The sequence below is a fragment of the Scyliorhinus torazame genome, chromosome 7, assembly GCF_047496885.1.
Source record: "Scyliorhinus torazame isolate Kashiwa2021f chromosome 7, sScyTor2.1, whole genome shotgun sequence".
NCBI classification, from domain to species: domain Eukaryota; kingdom Metazoa; phylum Chordata; class Chondrichthyes; order Carcharhiniformes; family Scyliorhinidae; genus Scyliorhinus; species Scyliorhinus torazame.
The window spans coordinates 61,531,995-61,551,552 of NC_092713.1; the positions used below are offsets into that span (position 1 = coordinate 61,531,995).

General features: G+C 45.5%; 1 protein-coding gene across 4 annotated transcripts in view; it reads left to right on the plus strand.

Annotated features, from left to right (window-relative positions):
* Positions 1–19,558, plus strand: part of LOC140426258 (dual specificity testis-specific protein kinase 2-like) — a 165,330-nt gene that overhangs the window by 67,042 nt on the left and 78,730 nt on the right. For all 4 annotated transcript variants that reach the window (XM_072510785.1, XM_072510783.1, XM_072510786.1 and 1 more), the window contains 2 exons: positions 754–875; positions 8,352–8,400. In XM_072510785.1, the coding sequence (XP_072366886.1) occupies positions 754–875; positions 8,352–8,400 (171 nt within the window). The remainder of the gene's footprint in view (positions 1–753; positions 876–8,351; positions 8,401–19,558) is intronic.

Genomic DNA, 19,558 nt, shown 5'->3' on the forward strand with positions numbered 1-19,558 from the left:
AAGCCCGGACCCCTGTGGCACTATATCTATTTGCATCCTGCCATCCCAAAAGCGCCCCATTTATTCTTACTTTGTTTTCTGTTAGTTAACCAATCTTCTGTCTGTGTTAATATGACTCCCAATCCCATAAGCCTAATCTTGTGCAACAACCTCTTCTGTGACACCTTATTGAATTCTCTATTCTATTATCATACTGTCTTTGCCTCTCTTTCCTTTTGCACATTTCCATACTTTTTTAGATTTACTGTTAAACTGACGTGTTAGGGCGGCATGGTGGCACAGCGGTTAGTACCGCTGCCTCACAGCACCATGGATCCAGGTTCGATTCCGATCTTGGGCGACTGTGTGTAGTTTGCATATTCTCTCCGTGTTTGGGTGAGTTTCTTCCGGTTGCTCCGGTTTCATCCCATAGTCCAAAAATGTGCAGGTTAAGTCGATTGGCTATGCTAATATTGCTAAATTGTTGTGTAGTGTCCAAAGGTTAGGTGGAGTTACAGGGCTAGTAGGCGAAGTGGGCCTGGTAGGTGCTCTTTAAGAGGTTCGGCGCAGACTCAATGGGCTGCATGGCTGCCTTCTGTACTGTATGGATTCCATGACATCTGTTATACATGTGGCATTGCTTCGTCATGTGTCCTGGAGTTTGAAGCACAACCTTCCTTTTCTATTTTTTTCCTTTGTTTCACCTTCCCATAGATTGGCTGTGTAGTACTGGTTTCTTTAACGTTACATCTCCAATTTCTTTTAATTTCATAGGTGCGACACAGAACATCAGGCCAAGTAATGGCACTGAAGATGAACAAACAGCTTAGCAACAGAGCAAATATGTTGCGAGAAGTACAACTAATGAATCGTCTTTCTCATCCCAACATTCTCAGGTATTTGAACAGTAACTAGTGAAACCATTAGTCCTGAAGGGAATTCACTTTTTAAGATGTTTACACATTCCAAGAATTTCTTCTTATATTGGCTTATTAGAGGTTTAGTCAAGTTTATTTTAATTTTCACGTGTTCCTCCTTTAGCTGACTGAAGTAAGCTTTGATACGACTGTGTTTCTTTGCAAGTGGCTTGCATAGAAAAAGGATAATGAGTTATGATTATTTTTGGTATTAATAAAATGTAATTTTTAATAACTTCTGAAAGGTATGGAGCATATTCTTTGTATTGCGTTTTTCTGTTTTAACCCCTTGATTGACAGGTTTGTACCTTGGAGTTAGAAATTAAATATGAAAATTGATTGACTGCTGTTGGACATTTTTATCTCAATTTCTTCTCTTCTGGGCATGTTCCTGGGCCACCATGAGGATAGATATGGCAACCTGATTACCAGAAGATCCTGCATCTTTGTACATACGCAGTTACTTCTAAGTAGCTATTAGCATTGTAGAATATCTCCCATGATGTAACTGAGATGGATTTTATGTAACCTATAGTCCCTCCCTGTTGCAGAGGAATCTCCGCTTGAAGGAGTTTTTTTTAACTTGGAGGCATAATTTTCAACATAGATTTATTCAACTTTTTTTCATGGTCATCTGAGATGTTTTTTTCAGGCAAACTCTGATAACAACCTTTATTAGTGTCACAATTAGGCTTACATTAACACTGCCATGAAGTGTTATGAGTGAAATGAAAGGTGACATAAATTCATAGAAAATCCCAGAAGTGGAAGGTCAAGATTTTTCTCTAGTTTCAGTTAGATTCAGCCATTACAGCTCATATTTCTAGAACAGAGAATCACATTCTGGTTCAGTTCAATAATTTCTTTGTATGGAAGATTACTGATCCAGAATAAAACGCTAAAATCAATATCGTGTGGAACAAGAAGAGGTAAACTTTGTTCACAAAACTTTGACTTAAAGGAGTTGAAATACAATTGGTTCTCAAAACTAAATCTGAACACATGTCTATTATCTGGTTCTGGTAAATTTACTTTGAGCTTCTCCTCCCAGTACCCATAAAATGACGTAAATGCAATTTACTTGTGTAGATATGATGGGGGTGTTGGCGAAGTTCAGAGGAAATTCACGTCCTGTAACTTGAAAAGGAGGATTAACATGCATGTTGAACTGATGAGATGTATAGTGGATTTGTGGGTGATCTATGTAATACAAGTCTTCTTATTCAGCTGTTAAGTAAAATAAAAATTTAAAAAATATATATATAAATTTAGAGTACCCAATTATTTTTTGTCCAATTGAGGGGCAATTTGGCATGGCCAATCCACCTAACCTGGACATCTTTGGGTTATGGGGGTGAAACCCACGCAGACAGGGGGAGAATGTGCAAACTCCACACGGACAGTGACCCAGGGCTGGGATTCGAACCTGGGTCCTCAGCGCTGCAGTCCCAGTGCTAACCATTGCGCCACCATGATGCCCTAAGTAAAATTCAAAATTGATTATAGTTTTATTCTTTGTGCTGATTTTAGTTCAATAATTGCGAAGTGACAAATTATTGATATTCGCCTCAACTTCCTTAAAGTGTCTTCAATTAGAACAAGAAGCACTCTGGGTACAAATTAAATCTAGACGAGTGAATATTTTGTGGTGTCTCGGCCGGGGGTGGGGGCAGGGGTGGAGGGGCTGCCATTCCGTAAGGCAGAGACTCACTTTAGATACCTGGGGGTGCAGGTTGCTCGGGATTGGTGGGGGGTTCCTTCGGTACAACATTTCTAGTTTTTTGGGGAGAGTGAAAACTGATCTGGCAAGGTGGAATGGTCTCCCTCTGTCACTGGTGGGTCGGGTACAGGCGGTTAAAATGAACGTGTTTCCACGATTTCTGTTTATTTTCCAATGCCTGCCGATTTTCCTGCCAAAGGCATTTTTTAGAGAGATTGAAGGGATGATTACCTCATTCATATGGGGAGGGAAGGTGGCCAGAATTTGAAAGGTGATACTACAGAGAGGAAGGCAGACAGGGGGTTTGGGTCTTCTGAACCTGATGTAATATTACTGGGCGGTGAATGTGGAGAAAGAGGGGTTGACTCCCAGCGGGTCAGAATGGAGGAGAGTTTGTGTAGGGGGTCGGGATTAAAGGCGCTAGCAACAGCACCGCTCCCGACGGCCCAGGAGAAAAACTCGGGGAGTGCGGTAGTAATAACTTTGTTGAGAATTTGGAGGCAGTTTTGCCAGCACTTCGGGTTGGGGGCAGGGTCAAGGGAAATGCCGATTCGGGGGAACCATAGATTTGAGCCAGGGAAGTGGGATGGAAATTTTCGGAGATGGGAGGAGAAAGGAATTAGGACACTAAAAGATTTGTTTCTTGGGGATCGGTTTGCAGGATTGAAGGAGCTGGGAGCGAAGTATGGGCTGGAGCAGGGGGAAATATTTAGACTCGTGCAGGTTCAAGACTTTGCCAGAAAGGAGATACAGAGCTTCCCGGTAGAGCCGGCCTCCACATTGCTGCAGGAGGTGTTGATGACAGATGAGAAGGGGGCTGTGTTGGCGGTTTACGGGGCTATCTTGGAAGAGGAGAAGGCACCGCTGGAAGGGATCAAGGCAAAGTGGGAGGAGGAGTTGTGAGAGGGTACGGAGGAGGGGTTCTGGTGTGTGGTGCTCCGGCGTGTGAATGCCTCCACCTCGTGCGCGAGGTTGGGGCTGATACAGCTGAAGATGGTATATAGAGTGCACCTCACAAGGGCGAGGATGAGCCGGCTCTTTGAGGGGTTAGAAGACGTGTGTGAACGTTGCGGGGAGTGGGGGGGCGGGGGGGGGGGGGGGGGGGGGGGGGGGGGGCGGGCGGCCCAGGCAAACCACGTTCATATGTTTTGGTCCTGTCCAAAGCTGGAGGATTACTGGAAGGCGGTTTTTAGGATAATCTCTAAAGTGGTGCACGTGAAACTGGACCCGGGCCCTCAGGAGGCCATATTCGGGATGTCGGACCAGCCGGATTTGGAAACGAGTGCGGAGGCAGATGTTATAGCCTTCGCCTTGTTGATCGCCCAAAGGCAGATCCTGTTGGGATGGAGATCAACCTCTCCACCCTGTGCCCTGACCTGGTGGGGGGACCTGCTGGAATTCTTGACTCTTGAGAAGGTCAAATTTGAACTGAGGGGAAGGATGGAGGGGTTCTACAATTCATGGGCGTTATTCATTCAGCACTTTCGAGAATTGGATTACATCAAATATTAGGGGCAGGTGTTGGGAGCGTTGTGGGAGGGGACTGAATGTGTTAATGGTGACTAGGGGTGATTCCTGATTCCTTTTTGTTATTTGTTTATGTTAACATGCGGGCTGCTGTTTGGGGTGTTGGTGGGAGGATGGGATTGTTGTTATTGATATGGGGGAGTGACATTGCATTCATTACTGACTATTGTTTATTGTTGGGAGTGTAAATTTGGGAGAAAATGTGAAAAAGGAGAATAAAAATATTTTTAAAAATTAGAACAGAAGTAGACTATTCAGCATTAAGAGCTTGTTCTGAAATTCAATTTGATTATGGCTGAACTATACCTTATTTCCATGATCTGTTTTTGATCCTTTTTCCCTCAATATGTTTAGCTAACAACGATCTATTAAACATTTCAGTTGACCCAGCCATACATTTCCTTCTAACTTGCTACGTTTTTTGTCAGTAATTTGCTCCAGTTAATTTTTCCTAGTCCCATATTTATCTATTTTAAGTGTTTCCCCCTCCCCCAATTTATTACTTTGATCTTTCCTGTTGTGTTCTTTTCAATATTTAATTTAAACCTCATTATAAGTGCTTATTATATTCACTTAAATCTCATTATATGCTGTTCCATAGATGTTCTCCTAGGCTACTTTCACCTGCTCTGGTTCATTTCCCATTACTGGATCAGCAGTGCTCCTTTTTTTCTTTTTATCTGTTTGCATTGTGAATGGGAGAGACTACAACTCACCTTGCCATAGTGATTTATTTATACCCTACCATTTGTCATCTCTGGAATATATGCATATATTGTTTATTTAATGTCCCAAACTTTAATCATCATGCCAATCTTTATTCTGGTTTTCAGAAACCCATCTTTGCTACATTTAGAATACTAACTTCTCATCAACACTATTTGTACTTACTTCAGAACTAGATTTGTTGGCTGATGCCCCTGAAATCCTTTAGCTATATTTCACCCACTATAACAAGACATTTTTGGAGTCCTTGTGCTTTCTATAGTTTGAACTATAGCTTTTAAAATTACCTTTTTTGAAAAAGGGGCTTCTTTGGACTGAAAACCAAATTTGGATGTTGACCTTCAGTGCTTGTCCAGGGAAACCTGTATATTACTGACACTTTGGAGATTGGCATTAGCTGTCTTTTTTTTGTTTGTGGGTTCCCTTTTTACATAATAGAATGCAGAGCTCTTTATCACATCCAGAGCAGTAGAGTTACAGCTCTTTCCTTGGATTAGACTAATGCAAGCAGTTAATCCCCAGAATGATGGCTTGTCTGCCTCTGTGCATGTTGGGTAAACTCATTCCCCAAACGCTACTTTTACCATTTCCTCATGCGGAATGTGTTAACCTCAAGCATATGGGAGTAGTGCCTTAAATGTAAAATATTTCAAGATGCTTCAGGCATCAGATTTTGGGGAGACATGGGGGCTCAAGAGCTCGTTGACAGATAGATCACTTGATCAAACCTCCAGGAATGCTTCCAACAAGGGTTGGCAGTCTAAGACATCTCATTCCACCTGTCAGATAGTTACAACTGAGCTGCTGAGATATGAGTATGTGAATTATGAGCAGGAGTAGCCACTCAGCTCCTTGAGTCTGCTTCACCATTCAAGAAGATCATGGCTGATCTGATTGTAATCTCAACTCCACTTTCCCACCTACACCCAATAACCTTTCTTATCCTCTTGCTTAACAATAATCTATCTTTAAAATATTCAAGGACACTCCAACGCCTTTTGAGGAAGCGAGTGCCAAAGACTCACGACCCTCAGGAAAAAAATAATTCTCTTATTTTTAACCGCTTATTTTTGAACAGTATCTCTAGATTCTCCTTTCCACATGCAGGCTATCAATACCCCTCAGGATCTTGTATGTTTCAATCAAGTCTTCTCTTTACTCTTCTAAACTCCAGCAGATACTAATCTAGCCTGTCCAACCCACCCATTCCACATATTAGCCGAGCCAACTTTAAACTGCTTCCAACACATTAACATTCTTCCTTAAATAAGGAGACAAATACTGTACACACTGCTCCAGATGTGGTCTCACCAATATCCTTTATATCTGGAGCATAACCTCGCTGCTTTTGTATTCAATTCCCCTCGCAATAACAATAACATTGTTAGCTTTCCTAATTTGTTGCTGGATAATTTTTTGCCCACATTATACTCCATTTGCCAGATACCTCCCTTTACACTCCCACAATTAGCAGCTGCAGTATGGAGGGAAGATTCTGTAAAGCATTAATTTCCTCTCTCATTGGCTGGAATCTCCCTGACACCCTGGCTCTGCCAACTGCTATCTTGTCCTGTACACACTGGCAATGTAGCAGATCTAAGAATCCAAACATCCTCCTGTCAATGCAAAAGGACCCCTGGATGGGAGTGAACGTAGAAGCTCAAACAACCAAACAGAAAATGACTGAAATCCCATCATGTTGGCAAGGCACAAAATTAGTCCCACCAAAAAAGGAACACTAGGAAATACAGACAATCTTAGGGTATTTGGCTCATATGGTTACTACAATTTCAAGATCTGTTTTGAAAGTAAGGACACTTGTCAGTTAAAGACATCTGATGCAAATCCCTTGGGTCCCCCTACTTTATATGTTTAATACTGTCTGGGTATCTTAGTAGGTGTCTTTTTACAGGTGTTAGTATTTTGGTAGTGTCAGTTTATACAACTTTCACTGTATATATTGTGCAATGTGCATCCTACACTCTAGGCACTGAATTTCTTCCAACACTTAATAAATGATGCAGACTAGCCTGGGAACAGAACAAACACACAACAGCCTAGGACAAATGTTATAATTTGTAGTAATGTGATTTTACCAGGGCCAATTGACAGTTGTCCTGGAATGGACCTGGGCCATTTTCCTTTGTGCACTAAACTCTTGAGAATCTTGCTATCCATTTTGACCTTCTATGTTCCAAACTATTATCCAATCCAGTACATACTAACTCAAATATCTGCTGATGTGCTGTTTGATTGCTGCATTAATTGTACAGCCCATATTGAACTGATTGTTTCTGCTTTTGTACGGCTGTATTGAATCTCCAGATGTATGACATTGTTTTGTTTGTGAAGAGTACTGCCCATATTGTACCTGATACCTCTTACTGATGAAACTTTGCTATGTTTAAGTTCAGCTGGTCAGAAGTTTAAAAACAAACTGTAGATCATCTCTCATCAGATGCATTTTATATTTGTGAGTGACATAATATGATGTAATATGTGTATAATAGATCTTCTAATTGCCTCATGTATTATTAATGATTGTATTTTGCCATCTGAGCTTAACATTACATGTTTTGTGGTTAGCTGGAGTGATTTGTATTTGCCAGTTTTCTTTTAGTTTTTGTTCTGTGTTTCTTATTTGCAGTCTTGCTTCACTCATTTCTGCGATGATTGTACTTCATGGTGACTTGGCCTCTGTACCCCAATGTTTCATGTTAATTGAAAATGTTCTAACTAAATGTTGATTTCAAGGCTTCATTAATTCTTTGCTGCCTGTGGAACACTCGGGCGTGCAGTGTTGCCTGGAGCTTCATCTTAATGTCCATTTGTTCAGATACAGAGCTATCTATCACTTTGTCTACTATTCACATTTTTAGTATGTTAAAACTAATAATATTTCCTGAAACTTGCACTTGTTTAAAATAACCTTCACAAAGGACCTGAACAATCGAGGTAATACACAGTTGGTTAAACACAGTTTGCATCACGGTCCAGTTTCAACTCCAGTACATTTTTGTTGAATCTTGTGGGTATGTTGTTGTATCACGTGAATACTGGGAATGCAGAATTCAGAATATTTGTTGCAGAACCAGTCTTTAATGTAGCAGTGAGTTAAGTGATATGGTGTTTTGGAGCAACTTTGTTACCTGTCAACAAAATGTATTAAGTTGATTTTTTAAAAATTGAATTTCACCTCGGCGTAGATATGACATGATGGGCTTTCAAATGAACTTCTGGTACATAACTAACAACTTCAACAGCACCCAGAGATGATGCCTCCTCTCAATGATTTGTATTTGTTAATCCTCTCTTTAGCACCATAGGAACTATTTTCTGTGTTTAAGGCACTTTATTGTACAAGTTGTTTACCCTTGCCGTTGAATGTTATGACTGCTCTTTAAATAACATTTATAAATTCACGCTTTTACTTTTGCAAGGCTTTTATTTATATTGTGGCCCTTTTTGTGATGTACTTGCAGATTTATGGGTGTTTGCGTTCATGAAGGCCAACTGCATGCATTAACTGAGGTAGGTTGCTGGGTTTCATAGTAATATCGTTACATCAATAATATTATGGGATATAATGGTGTGATTGTTGGATTACTAGTCCAATAATCCAGAGTCCTGTAAGAGAATGCGAGTGATATCTCAGCAGTGCAATTTGACAATTTTAGTTTAGTTTAAAACTAAATTTACATAAAACTGGAAATAAAAAGCTGGTATGAAGTTATTGGGTTGCCATGAAAACCCAACTGTTTCACAAATGTCCTTTCGGAAAGACAACCCACTGCCTTTACCCAGTCTAGCCTGTGAAGGCTTAACTGCTCCCTTAAATGACCTGGTAAACCATCAAAGGGAAGTTAGGTATAGGTAATAAATACTGAATTGGCAAACCTACCTTAGCAGTGGGGATACTTTGTGTGGGATTCTGGGAATTCAGCCTTCTCTGCACTCATTTGTGTACTTGATGTGGATGCTAGTTGTCAACATGTATCGTATTCTATTACTCCAATACTCATTGCACATCTTAATTAGCATGAAAAGTGACAAATATCATTGAAATAATTTTATATTTGGTCCCCAAAATAAATTATGACAGAGTGCCTGTTATGAGATTGGAACAGATTCCAAGTATTTGAAAGATAGTTTACACAGCCACCCAGATCTTGGATGCTGTACTCCAACCTTGTTATACACATAAAATTGGTAGTTCCTACTAAAAGCTGCTATTACAACTGCTATGCTTTGAAATGTGGTTGCAATTTGCTTGGGTAAAATGGATAGTTTTAGACAAAATAGTGGTAAGGGTTATGGGAATAACAATCAATTGTTTCTCAGACTTACTCCACATCATCCATACACTGCATGAGCAAACCTTAATTGCTATTGGTGAAGAATCATTATGGACCCCCCAAAGCCTCCGTATGTTTTTAATATGTTTTGACACCTGAAGATGAATGTTCTCTATATGATGCTCTCTTTCACCTGCATATTTTTCCCTTTATTAGTGCACCTATTTAAAAAAACATTTATTTGTTTTTATTCAAAATTTTTACAAACCACTACAAAAAGAAAAACAACGAAAAGAAAACATAGCAATAAACAGAAAACAACTTAACCATTTAACAATTTAATAAAACAAGGTGGGGTATCTGCCCTTTACAAATGAAATCCATCCACCGCCCAAACCCCCCCCCCCCCACCTCTTTCCCCCCCCCTCCCCCCCCCTTCCCCCCCTCTGATTTGCTGCTGCTACTGACCCCCACCTAACGTTCCGAGAGAAAGTCAAGGAACGGTTGCCACTGCCTGGAGAACCCCTGCAAGGACCCTCGCAAGGCAAACTTTATCCTCTCCAACCTGAGAAATCCCGCCATGTCACTGACCCAAGCCTCTACGCTTGGGGATTTTGCGTCCCTCCACATTAACAAGAGCCTTCTCCGGGCTACCAAGGAGGCAAAGGCCAGAACTCTGATACCCCAAATATCGCTATCCCCCAGCTCGGTTTTACCCGAGTATCCAAGACCTTGGACATAGCCTTTGCGAACCCTTTCCAAAACCCTGTAAGTACCGGACATGCCCAGAACATATGGACATGTTTTGCTGGGCTCCCTGAGCACCTCACACACCTGTCCTCCACCCAAAAGAATTTACTCATTCTTGGCACTGTCATATGCGCCCGGTGCACCACCTTAAACTGAATCAGGCTATGCCTGGCGCAAGATGAGAAGGAATTGACCCTGCCCAGGGCATCAGCCCACAGGTCCTCATCCAGCTCCTCCTCCCACGTTTCCTTCAGCTCCTCCACCGAGGCCTCCTCTGCCTCCTGCAGCTCCTGATATATTTCCGATATCTTGCCATCCCCCACCCACACGCCCGAGACCACCCTGTCCTGTATCCTCCGGGCAGGCAGCAGCGGGAATTCCCCCACCTGTTTTTTCACGAACGGCCGAACCTGCATGTACCTAAAGGTACTCCCCGGGGGTAGCCCAAATTTCTCCTCCAGTGCCCTCAGACTAGCAAAAGTCCCATCAATGAACAAGTCCCCCATCCTTTTGATACCCGCCCTGTGCCAACTTAGGAACCCCCGTCTATTCTACCCGGAACGAACCTGTGATTGTTCCGTATCGGGGCCCAGATTGAAGCCCTTGCCTCCCCCCTGTGCCGTCTCCACTGCCCCCAGATCCTCAATGTCGGCGTCACCACCGGGCTCGTGGTATACCGCGTCGGCGGAAGCGGCAACGGTGCCGTTATCAGTGCCCCCAAGCTAGTATCTTTACAAGACACCGCCTCCAACCGTTTCCACACCGCCCCCTCTCCCTCCATTACCCATTTCCGAATCATGGATATATTCGCTGCCCAGTAATAGCTGCAAACGTTCGGCAGCGCCAACCCACCTCCCCCCGACTGCGTTCCAAGAACAGTCTCTTAACACGCGGGTCCTGTTTGCCTACACAAATCCTGTAGGAATCCTATTTACCCACTTAAAAGGACTTTGCGATGAGAATGGGAAGGCACTGGAAGACGAACAAGAACCTGGGGAGGACCGTCATCTTTACGGACTGCACCCTGCCCGCCAGGGAAAGCGGCAGCATGTCCCACCTCTTAAAGTCGTCCTCCATCTGATCCACCAGCCGCGCTAAATTGAGCTTGTGCAGGACACCCCAGCTCTTAGCCACCTGAATACCCAAGTAGCGAAAGCTCCTCTCCACCATCATAAGCAGTAGCTCTCCCAGTCTCGTTTCCTGGCCCCTCGCATGTATCACAAAAAGCTCACTTTTTCCAACATTCAGCATATACCCCGAAAAGTCTCCAAAATCTCTAAGAATCTGCATGACCTCCCCCATCTCCTCCACCAGATCTGCAATGTACAGGGGCAGGTCATCCGCATACAGTGTGAAACGATGCCCCCCCCCCCCCCCAGTTTCTGGACTCCCTCAACACCATGGCCAGCAGCTCGATCAGGGCAAACAGCAGGGGGGACAGGGGGCACCCCTGCCTCGTACCCCGATGTAATCTAAAGTACCCCGACCGCAGCCGGTTCATTGACACACTCGCTACCGGGGCCTGAAACAACAATTTGATCCACCCTATAAATTCCTCTCCAAACCCAAGTCTGCCTAACACTTCCCACAAGTACTCCCACTCCACCCGATCGAAGGCTTTCTCCGCGTCCATTGCCGCTACCACTTCTGCACCCCCCCTTTCTGAGGGCATCATGATCACATTCAGGAGCCTCTGCACATTCATATTCAACTGCCTGCCCTTCACAAACCCCGTCTGATCCTCATTGATCACTCCCGGGACACAGTCCTCAATCCTAGTGGCCAACAGCTTGGCATCCACATTAAGGAGCGAAATCGGCCTAAAGGAGCCACATTGCAACGGGTCCTTATCTCGCTTGAGGATAAGCGAGATCAGAGCCTGCGACATCGTCAGGGGAAGGGTTCCCTTTTCCTTAGCCTCATTGAAAGTCCTCAACAACAGCGGACCCAGCAACTCCGAGAATTTCCTATAAAACTCTACGGGATACCCATCCGGTCCCGGGGCCTTGCCCGCCTGCATACCCCCTAACCCCTTAACCAGTTCCTTCATCTCAATCGGGGCCCCCAATCCCTCTACTCGCCCCTCCGCCACCTGTGGAAACCTCAGTTGGTCCAGGAACTGCCTCATCCCCTCCCCCCTCCCCTCCGGGGGTTCTGACTCGTACAATTTGCCATAAATTGAAGACCTCATTAATCCTTGAAGACCTCATTAATCCTTGCCGAGCTCAGCACCGTGTTACCCCCCTATCTCTAATTCTCCCAATCTCCATGGCTGCCTCGCTCTTCCGCAGCTGATGCGCCAGCATCCTACTTGCCCCCATACTCGTACATTACTCCCTGTACCTTCCTCAACTGAGCCTCAGCCTTCCCCGTGGTAAGCAAGTCAAACTCCGCCTGCAGGCTCCGGCGCTCCTTCAACAACCCCTCCTCGGGGGATTCCGCATACCTCCTGTCCACCCTAAGTATCTCCCCCACCAATCTCTCCCTTTCCATCCTATCCCTCTTCTCTCTGTGGGCCCTGACTGAAATTAGCTCCCCTCTGCCAACTGCCTTCAGCACCTCCCAGACCACATTCACCGAAACCTCCCCATTATCATTGGTCTCCACATAGCTTTGGATACACCTCCGAACCCGCCCACAGACCTCCTCGTCCGCCAGTAGTCCCACGTCCATTCTCCACAGAGGACGTTGCTGCTAACTTTTGGTTGGCTCTTAAATGTTGCCCGTTGTATCTTTGCTTAATTTGCTCTGTTTCTATAACCTTTGCTCTAGAGTCGCCAGGTATCTTTATGATACCGTCACGAGGTTCAAGTTCAAGTACTGATCTATAACTCAATACACCAGTTAGTAAGTTTCAAATAAAAACACATTTATTATACACAGTCAATCACTACTCATGCATAAACTCTACTTACTAGACTATCTCTAACACTAAAAGGCCTATATTTAGCTTTGGAACTGGCCCACCACGTCAGGGGAACAAAAATGGCCTTTCGTTCAGGTTCTGAATCTGCAGGCTTCAAAGCTGGTATGGACTAGTAGCTAGGCGCGCCTATCTCGTAGCGTGCGTTGACTGGAGACTGACTTGGTTGGTGCAGCAACTAGGCAGGTCAATGTCAAGGGGTGGTTTGAGCTGCTGAGTGACCCTGCCAAGAAGGTGAATTGAACTTTATAGTCCCCAGGGGCTTTGCGCCCCTTTGGGCGGACCCCGAACCTGGTTCCAAGTGATTGGACTGCATTCGGATTACTTGGATCGATTTCTCCAATACTGGAGCTGTTCCCTGATCGCTGGGCGGTTCCCAAGTGTCCGTTGTCCTTCCTTTGTCTTGGCTCCTGCTTGCGCCGAGGAATCTGGCTTGGCCTTATTTACCTTAAATGTTTCAATTGTTCCCGGGGATCGCTCATTAATATGCAGATGGCTGTTGGTTTCAGTGCTGTCTGGGTTTCTGCAAAGTCTAATACACAGGAAACTTTGCACCTGCTTCTTTTGCCTGTGTTGGCTTAATTTCCCTGTAGTCTTTGCGGGTCACCATTTTAAAGTCGGGAAGTGGCCAACCCAGGTGGCTACAGCGTTGGCCTCTCACCTCCCCCAGCCCCAACTCCACCCCAACTCCACCCAGTGCAGGGCATGGTCCGAGATCGCAATGGCCGAATACTCCACCGCCTCCACTCTCGGGATTAGCGCCCTACTTACCACGAAAAAATCAATCCGCGAGTACGCCTTGTGCACATGGGAGAAGAAGGAAAACTCCTTCGCTCTTGGCCTGGCAAATCTCCACCGATCCACTCCCCCCATCTGGTCCATGAACCCCCTCAGGACCTTGGCTGCTGCCGACCTCTTACCCAATCTCAACCTAGACCGATCCAGTGCCGGGTCCAGGACCGTATTAAAGTCCCCCCCCCCATTACCAAACTGCATGACTCCAGATCCGGAATCTTACTCAACATCCGCTTCATGAACCCTGCATCGTCCCAGTTCGGAGCATACACATTCACTAGCACTGCCCGGGGCCCCTGCAACCTGCCACTCACCATAACATATTGACCCCCTTTATCCGCAACAATACCCGCCGCCTCAAATGCCACCCGCTTGCTCACCAAAATTGCGACCCCCCCCCTGTTCTTCGCATCCAGCCCTGAGTGGAAAACCTGCCCCACCCATCCTTTCCTCAGCCTGGTTTGATCCGCGATCTTCAGGTGCGTTTCCTGGGGCATGGCTACGCCTGCCTTTAGCCCCTTTAAGTGCGAAAACACACGGGCCCTCTTGACCGGCCCATTTACGCCTCCCCTCTCCACCTGCCTGCCGACTAGCCATCTCCTTTTTTAGGCCAGCCACTGCCCGTGCCTCCCGCATCCTCCAGCCCCCCAAGCGGAGGCTCCCCGCCCCGACTCTCCCCTTTAACATTGATTCCCCCTCAGTCAGCACAGCAGCATCCCAGCACCCCCCCCCTTAACACCCCGCCCGTCAAGCATCCGCTTAACCCCCCTACCCCCCCCCCCCCCATTGCACTCACGTAAGTCAGCTGGCTCATGCTGACCCCGGCCGCGCCCGTCTCCACCTCCAATCCCCCTGTGGGTTCCCCTTACAAATCTCCAACCCCCCCCCCCCCACACCTAAGTGGGGTAGAGAGAGTCCCCCCCACCCCCCCCCGTGTGAACAGAGAAAGAAAAACAAAACAAAGTACCGTACACTCAAACCCACAGCTTGAGGTGCCACCCCCATCATTTCGCGGGTAAACCGCGCTCCCTGTCTGGGCCGACCCCACCTCCTGTGACGCAGCTCTTCCCAACTGCGACCTCACTCAAAGCCTCGAGGGCCCAGGGCAAAAGGGCCCCGAAAACACGGGGAAAACCCCAACATAATACCCCCCCCCTCCCCCACCACCACCAACAACCCCCACAACATACTGCAGTCCATTAACTCCAAGTCCAACTTCTCATTCTTGATGAAAGTCCACGCCTCGTCCGGCGTGTCAAAATAGTGGTGCCAGTTCTGATATGTAACCCACAGCCTCGCCGGTTGTAACAGCCCGAAATTCACCCCCTTTCCGTGGATGATCGCCTTGGCCCGGTTGAACCCCGCATGCTTCTTGGCCAGCTCTGCACTCCAGTCCTGATAAATACGGATCTCGGTGTTCTCCCACCTGCTGCTCCGCTCCTTCGCCCATCGCAGGACACACTCCTTGTTGGTGAAGCGGTGGAACCTTACCACCATAGCTCTCGCCGGCTCGTTCACCCTCGGCCTCCTTGCCAGGACTCTGTGCGCCCCATCCAGCTCGAGGGGCCGCGGGAAAGCCCCCGCGCCCATCAGCGTACCCAGCATCGTGGTCACATACGCCCCAGCATCCGACCCCTCCACGTCTTCAGGGAGACCCAGAATCCGCAGGTTCTGCCTCCTTGACCTATTCTCCAGGTCCTCCAGCTTCTCCTGCCATTTTTTTTGTGCAGCGCCTCGTGCGCCTCCACTCTAACCGCCAAGCCCAGAATCTCGTCCTCATTATCAGAGGCCTTCTGCTGCACCTCCTTGATCGCCGTCCCCTGCATCTTCTGGGTCTCCACCAACCTTTCAATCGACGTCTTCATAGGGGCCAGCATCTCCGCCTTAAAATCCGCAAAGCAGCTTCTTAAAAACTCCTGCTGCTCCCGTGATCACTGGGCCCATGCTGCCTGATCCCCGCCAGCCGCCATCTTGTTTTTCGCACCCGTTCTCCTCTCCTCCAAAGCCGCTTTTTTGACCGCCCCACTCCTGGTCCTCTCCATACAGCGCTGGGGGACCCTCAATGTTTCCTTCACACACCGGGAATTGTCGTCAAAGTGCCGCTGGCGCTCCTTAAAAGGGCCCAAAAGTCCGTTATCAGCGGGAGCTGCCGACCGTGCGACCTACCTAGGCATAGCCGCAACCGGAAGTCCTAGTGCACCTATTTTAATTGTGGCATATTGACATTCATTACTCTTGAACTAACTACTGGAGCAACCGTGATGTTTCGGTTGGGAGAAAATTATTTTGATTGTTGAATTCGTTCAGTCAAAATTATTCACCAGAGCTTCACAAATGCATAAAATGCTAGTTATTCAGCACTGCTCAGTTTTACCTTTATGGGAAACTTGCAGCAATATCATCTTTGTACTAGGAGTTGACACCTGTAAGAGAGAATTTTCTACACTGTTGTAGACTGATTTTACTTCCAGGCCAAATGGTGAAAGTGTCGGAAAATAATACACCAAAGCTAAATGGAGAGCACTAAACCGCTTACAGCTTCTGTGTTAGGATAATGATGACGGTATAATCTGCTGCAAATACACCAGGCAGAGCTGTTCTACTAGCTAGTCATTGAGCATGGCTGCTTATGTCTCCACCTACCCTCCCATGGCTTTCTATTGGAGGAACTTGAACTCTTCAGCCTGGCACAGAGGCATTGAAGAGGCAATTTAAGTTTTGTAGCAAAAGAGCGTATACAATTCTGAGATTGTTTGCATCTGTTGCTTTGCTTGCCTGACGACTTTGAGTCTTCAGGCAGACCATACTCCAATGTGTTGAAGGTGCCATTTTTTCAGTGTCATTTTTAAATCCTGTTCTTCTGTTACCACCTTTAACTGGGTGATGAAAATTACATTTAGTCCTCTTTCTTGGACCATGTTTGAAATTGGGTAATTTACTATGGACTGGGAATTGCATTCTCCTCTTTTCCTGGTCGATATATTGCATTAGTACATTGCATATCACATCTTACCCATTGAACAAATTGACTTTTTCTTTTCTGCAATCTTTTCCCTATTTAAAAAATGTGGGACTTCAGCAGCACCACTTGAAATGAAAATGAAAATCACTTATTGTCACAAGTAGGCTTCAAATGAAGTTACTGTGAAAAGCCCCGAGTCGCCACATTCTGGCGCATGTTCGGGGAGGCTGGTACGGGAATCGAACCGTGCTGATGGCCTACCTGGGTCTGCTTTAAAAGCCAGCGATTTAGCCCAGTGTGCTAAACCAGCGAAACTTACATTTTCTTCTTTAAGAATTCTAGGCTTCTGGCACCTGAGGGCTTAAGTGAGTGCTGAGATGGTCTTGGCAGAGGAACAAAAGTAGCCAATGAATATTTAAAGTTGTTCAATGTACCCACTAATAAATATGACTTCACTGTGGTTCAGCTCCCTTTCACAACAAAAACTGTTCTTGTTAAGTGACTGAGCATGGACATAGTATTATCATGTGGCTCAAAGGCTGAAATAAGAACATAAGAACTAGGAGCAGGAGTAGGCCATCTGGCCCCTCGAGCCTGCTCCACCATTCAATGAGATCATGGCTGATCTTTTGTGGACTCCGCTCCACTTTCCGGCCCAAACACCATAACCCTTAATCCCATTATTCTTCAAAAAACTATCTATCTTTATCTTAAAAACATTTAATGAATGAGCCTCTACTGCTTCACTGGGCAAGGAATTCCATAGTTTCACAACCCTTTGGGTGAAGAAGTTCCTCCTAAACTCAGTCCTAAATCTACTTCCCCTTATTTTGAGGCTATGCCCCCTAGTTCTGCTTTCACCCACCAGTGGAAACAACCTGCCCGCATCTATCCTATCTATTCCCTTCATAATCTTATATGTTTCTATAAGATCCCCCCTCATCCTTCTAAATTCCAGTGAGTACAGTCCCAGTCTACTCAACCTCTCCTCGTAATCCAACCCTTTCAGCTCTGGGATTAACCTAGTGAATCTCCTCTGCACACCCTCCAGTGCCAGTACGTCCTTTCTCAAGTAAGGAGACCAAAACTGAACACAATACTCCAGGTGTGGCCTCACTAACACTTTATACAATTGCAGCAGAACCGCCCTAGTCTTAAACTCCGTCCCTCTAGCAATGAAGGACAAAATTCCATTTGCCTCCTTAATCACCTGTTGCACCTGAAAACCAACTTTTTGCGACTCATGCACTAGCACACCCAGGTCTCTCTGCACAGCAGCATGTTTTAATATTTTATCATTTAAATAATAATCCCTTTTGCTGTTATTCCTACCAAAATGGATAACCTCACATTTGTCAACATTGTATTCCATCTGCCAGACCCTAGCCCATTCACTTAGCCTATCCAAATCCCTCTGCAGACTTCCAGTATCCTCTGCACTTTTTGCTTTACCACTTATCTTAGTGTCGTCTGCAAACTTGGACACATTGCCCTTGGTCCCCAACTCCAAATCATCTATGTAAATTGTGAACAGTTGTGGGCCCAACACTGATCCCTGAGGGACACCACTAGCTACTGATTGCCAACCAGAGAAACACCCATTAATCCCCACTCTTTGCTTTCTATTAATTAACCAATCCTCTATCCATGCTACTACTTTCCCCTTAATGCCATGCATCTTTATCTTATGCAACAACCTTTTGTGTGGCACCTTGTCAAAGGCTTTCTGGAAATCCAGATATACCACATCCATTGGCTCCCCGTTATCTACTGCACTGTTAATGTCCTCAAAAAATTCCACTAAATTAGTTAGGCACGACCTGCCCTTTAGGAACCCATGCTGCGTCTGTCCAATGGGACAATTTCCATCCAGATGCCTCGCTATTTCTTCCTTGATGATAGATTCCAGCATCTTCCCTACTACCGAAGTTAAGCTCACTGGCCTATAATTACCCGCTTTCTGCCTGCCTCCTTTTTTAAACAGTGGTGTCACGTTTGCTAATTTCCAATCCGCCGGGACCACCCCAGAGTCTAGTGAATTTTGGTAAATTATCACTAGTGCATTTGCAATTTCCCTAGCCATCTGTTTTAGCACTCTGGGATGCATTCCATCAGGTCCAGGAGACTTGTCTACCTTTAGCCCCATTAGCTTGCCCATCACTACCTCCTTGGTGATAACAATCCTCTCAAGGTCCTCACCTGTCATAGCCTCATTTCCATCAGTCACTGGCATGTTATTTGTGTCTTCCACTGTGAAGACCGACCCAAAAAACCTGTTCAGTTCCTCAGCCATTTCCTCATCTCCCATTACTAAATCTCCCTTCTCATCCTCTAAAGGACCAATATTTACCTTAGCCACTCTTTTTTGTTTTATGTATTTGTAGAAACTTTTACTATCTGTTTTTATATTCTGAGCAAGTTTACTCTCATAATCTATCTTACTCTTCTTTATAGCTTTTTTAGTAGCTTTCTGTTGTCCCCTAAAGATTTCCCAGTCCTCTAGCCTCCCACTGATCTTTGCTACTTTGTATGTTTTTTCCTTCAATTTGATACTCTCCCTTATTTCCTTAGATATCCACGGTCGATTTTCCCTCTTTTTATCGCCCTTCCTTTTCGTTGGTATAAACCTTTGCTGAGCACTGTGAAAAATCACTTGGAAGGTTCGCCACTGTTTCTCAACTGTTTCACTATAAAGTCTTTGTTCCCAGTCTACCTTAGCTAGTTCTTCTCTCATCCCATTGTAATCTCCTTTGTTTAAGCACAAAACTCTAGAGCTTGATTTTACCTTCTCGCCCTCCATCTGTATTTTAAATTCCACCATATTGTGATCGCTCCTTCCGAGAGGATCCCTAACTATGAGATCCTGAATCAATCCTGTCTCATTACACAGGACCAGATCTAGGACCGCTTGTTCCCTCGTAGGTTCCATTACATACTGTTCTAGGAAATTATCGCGGATACATT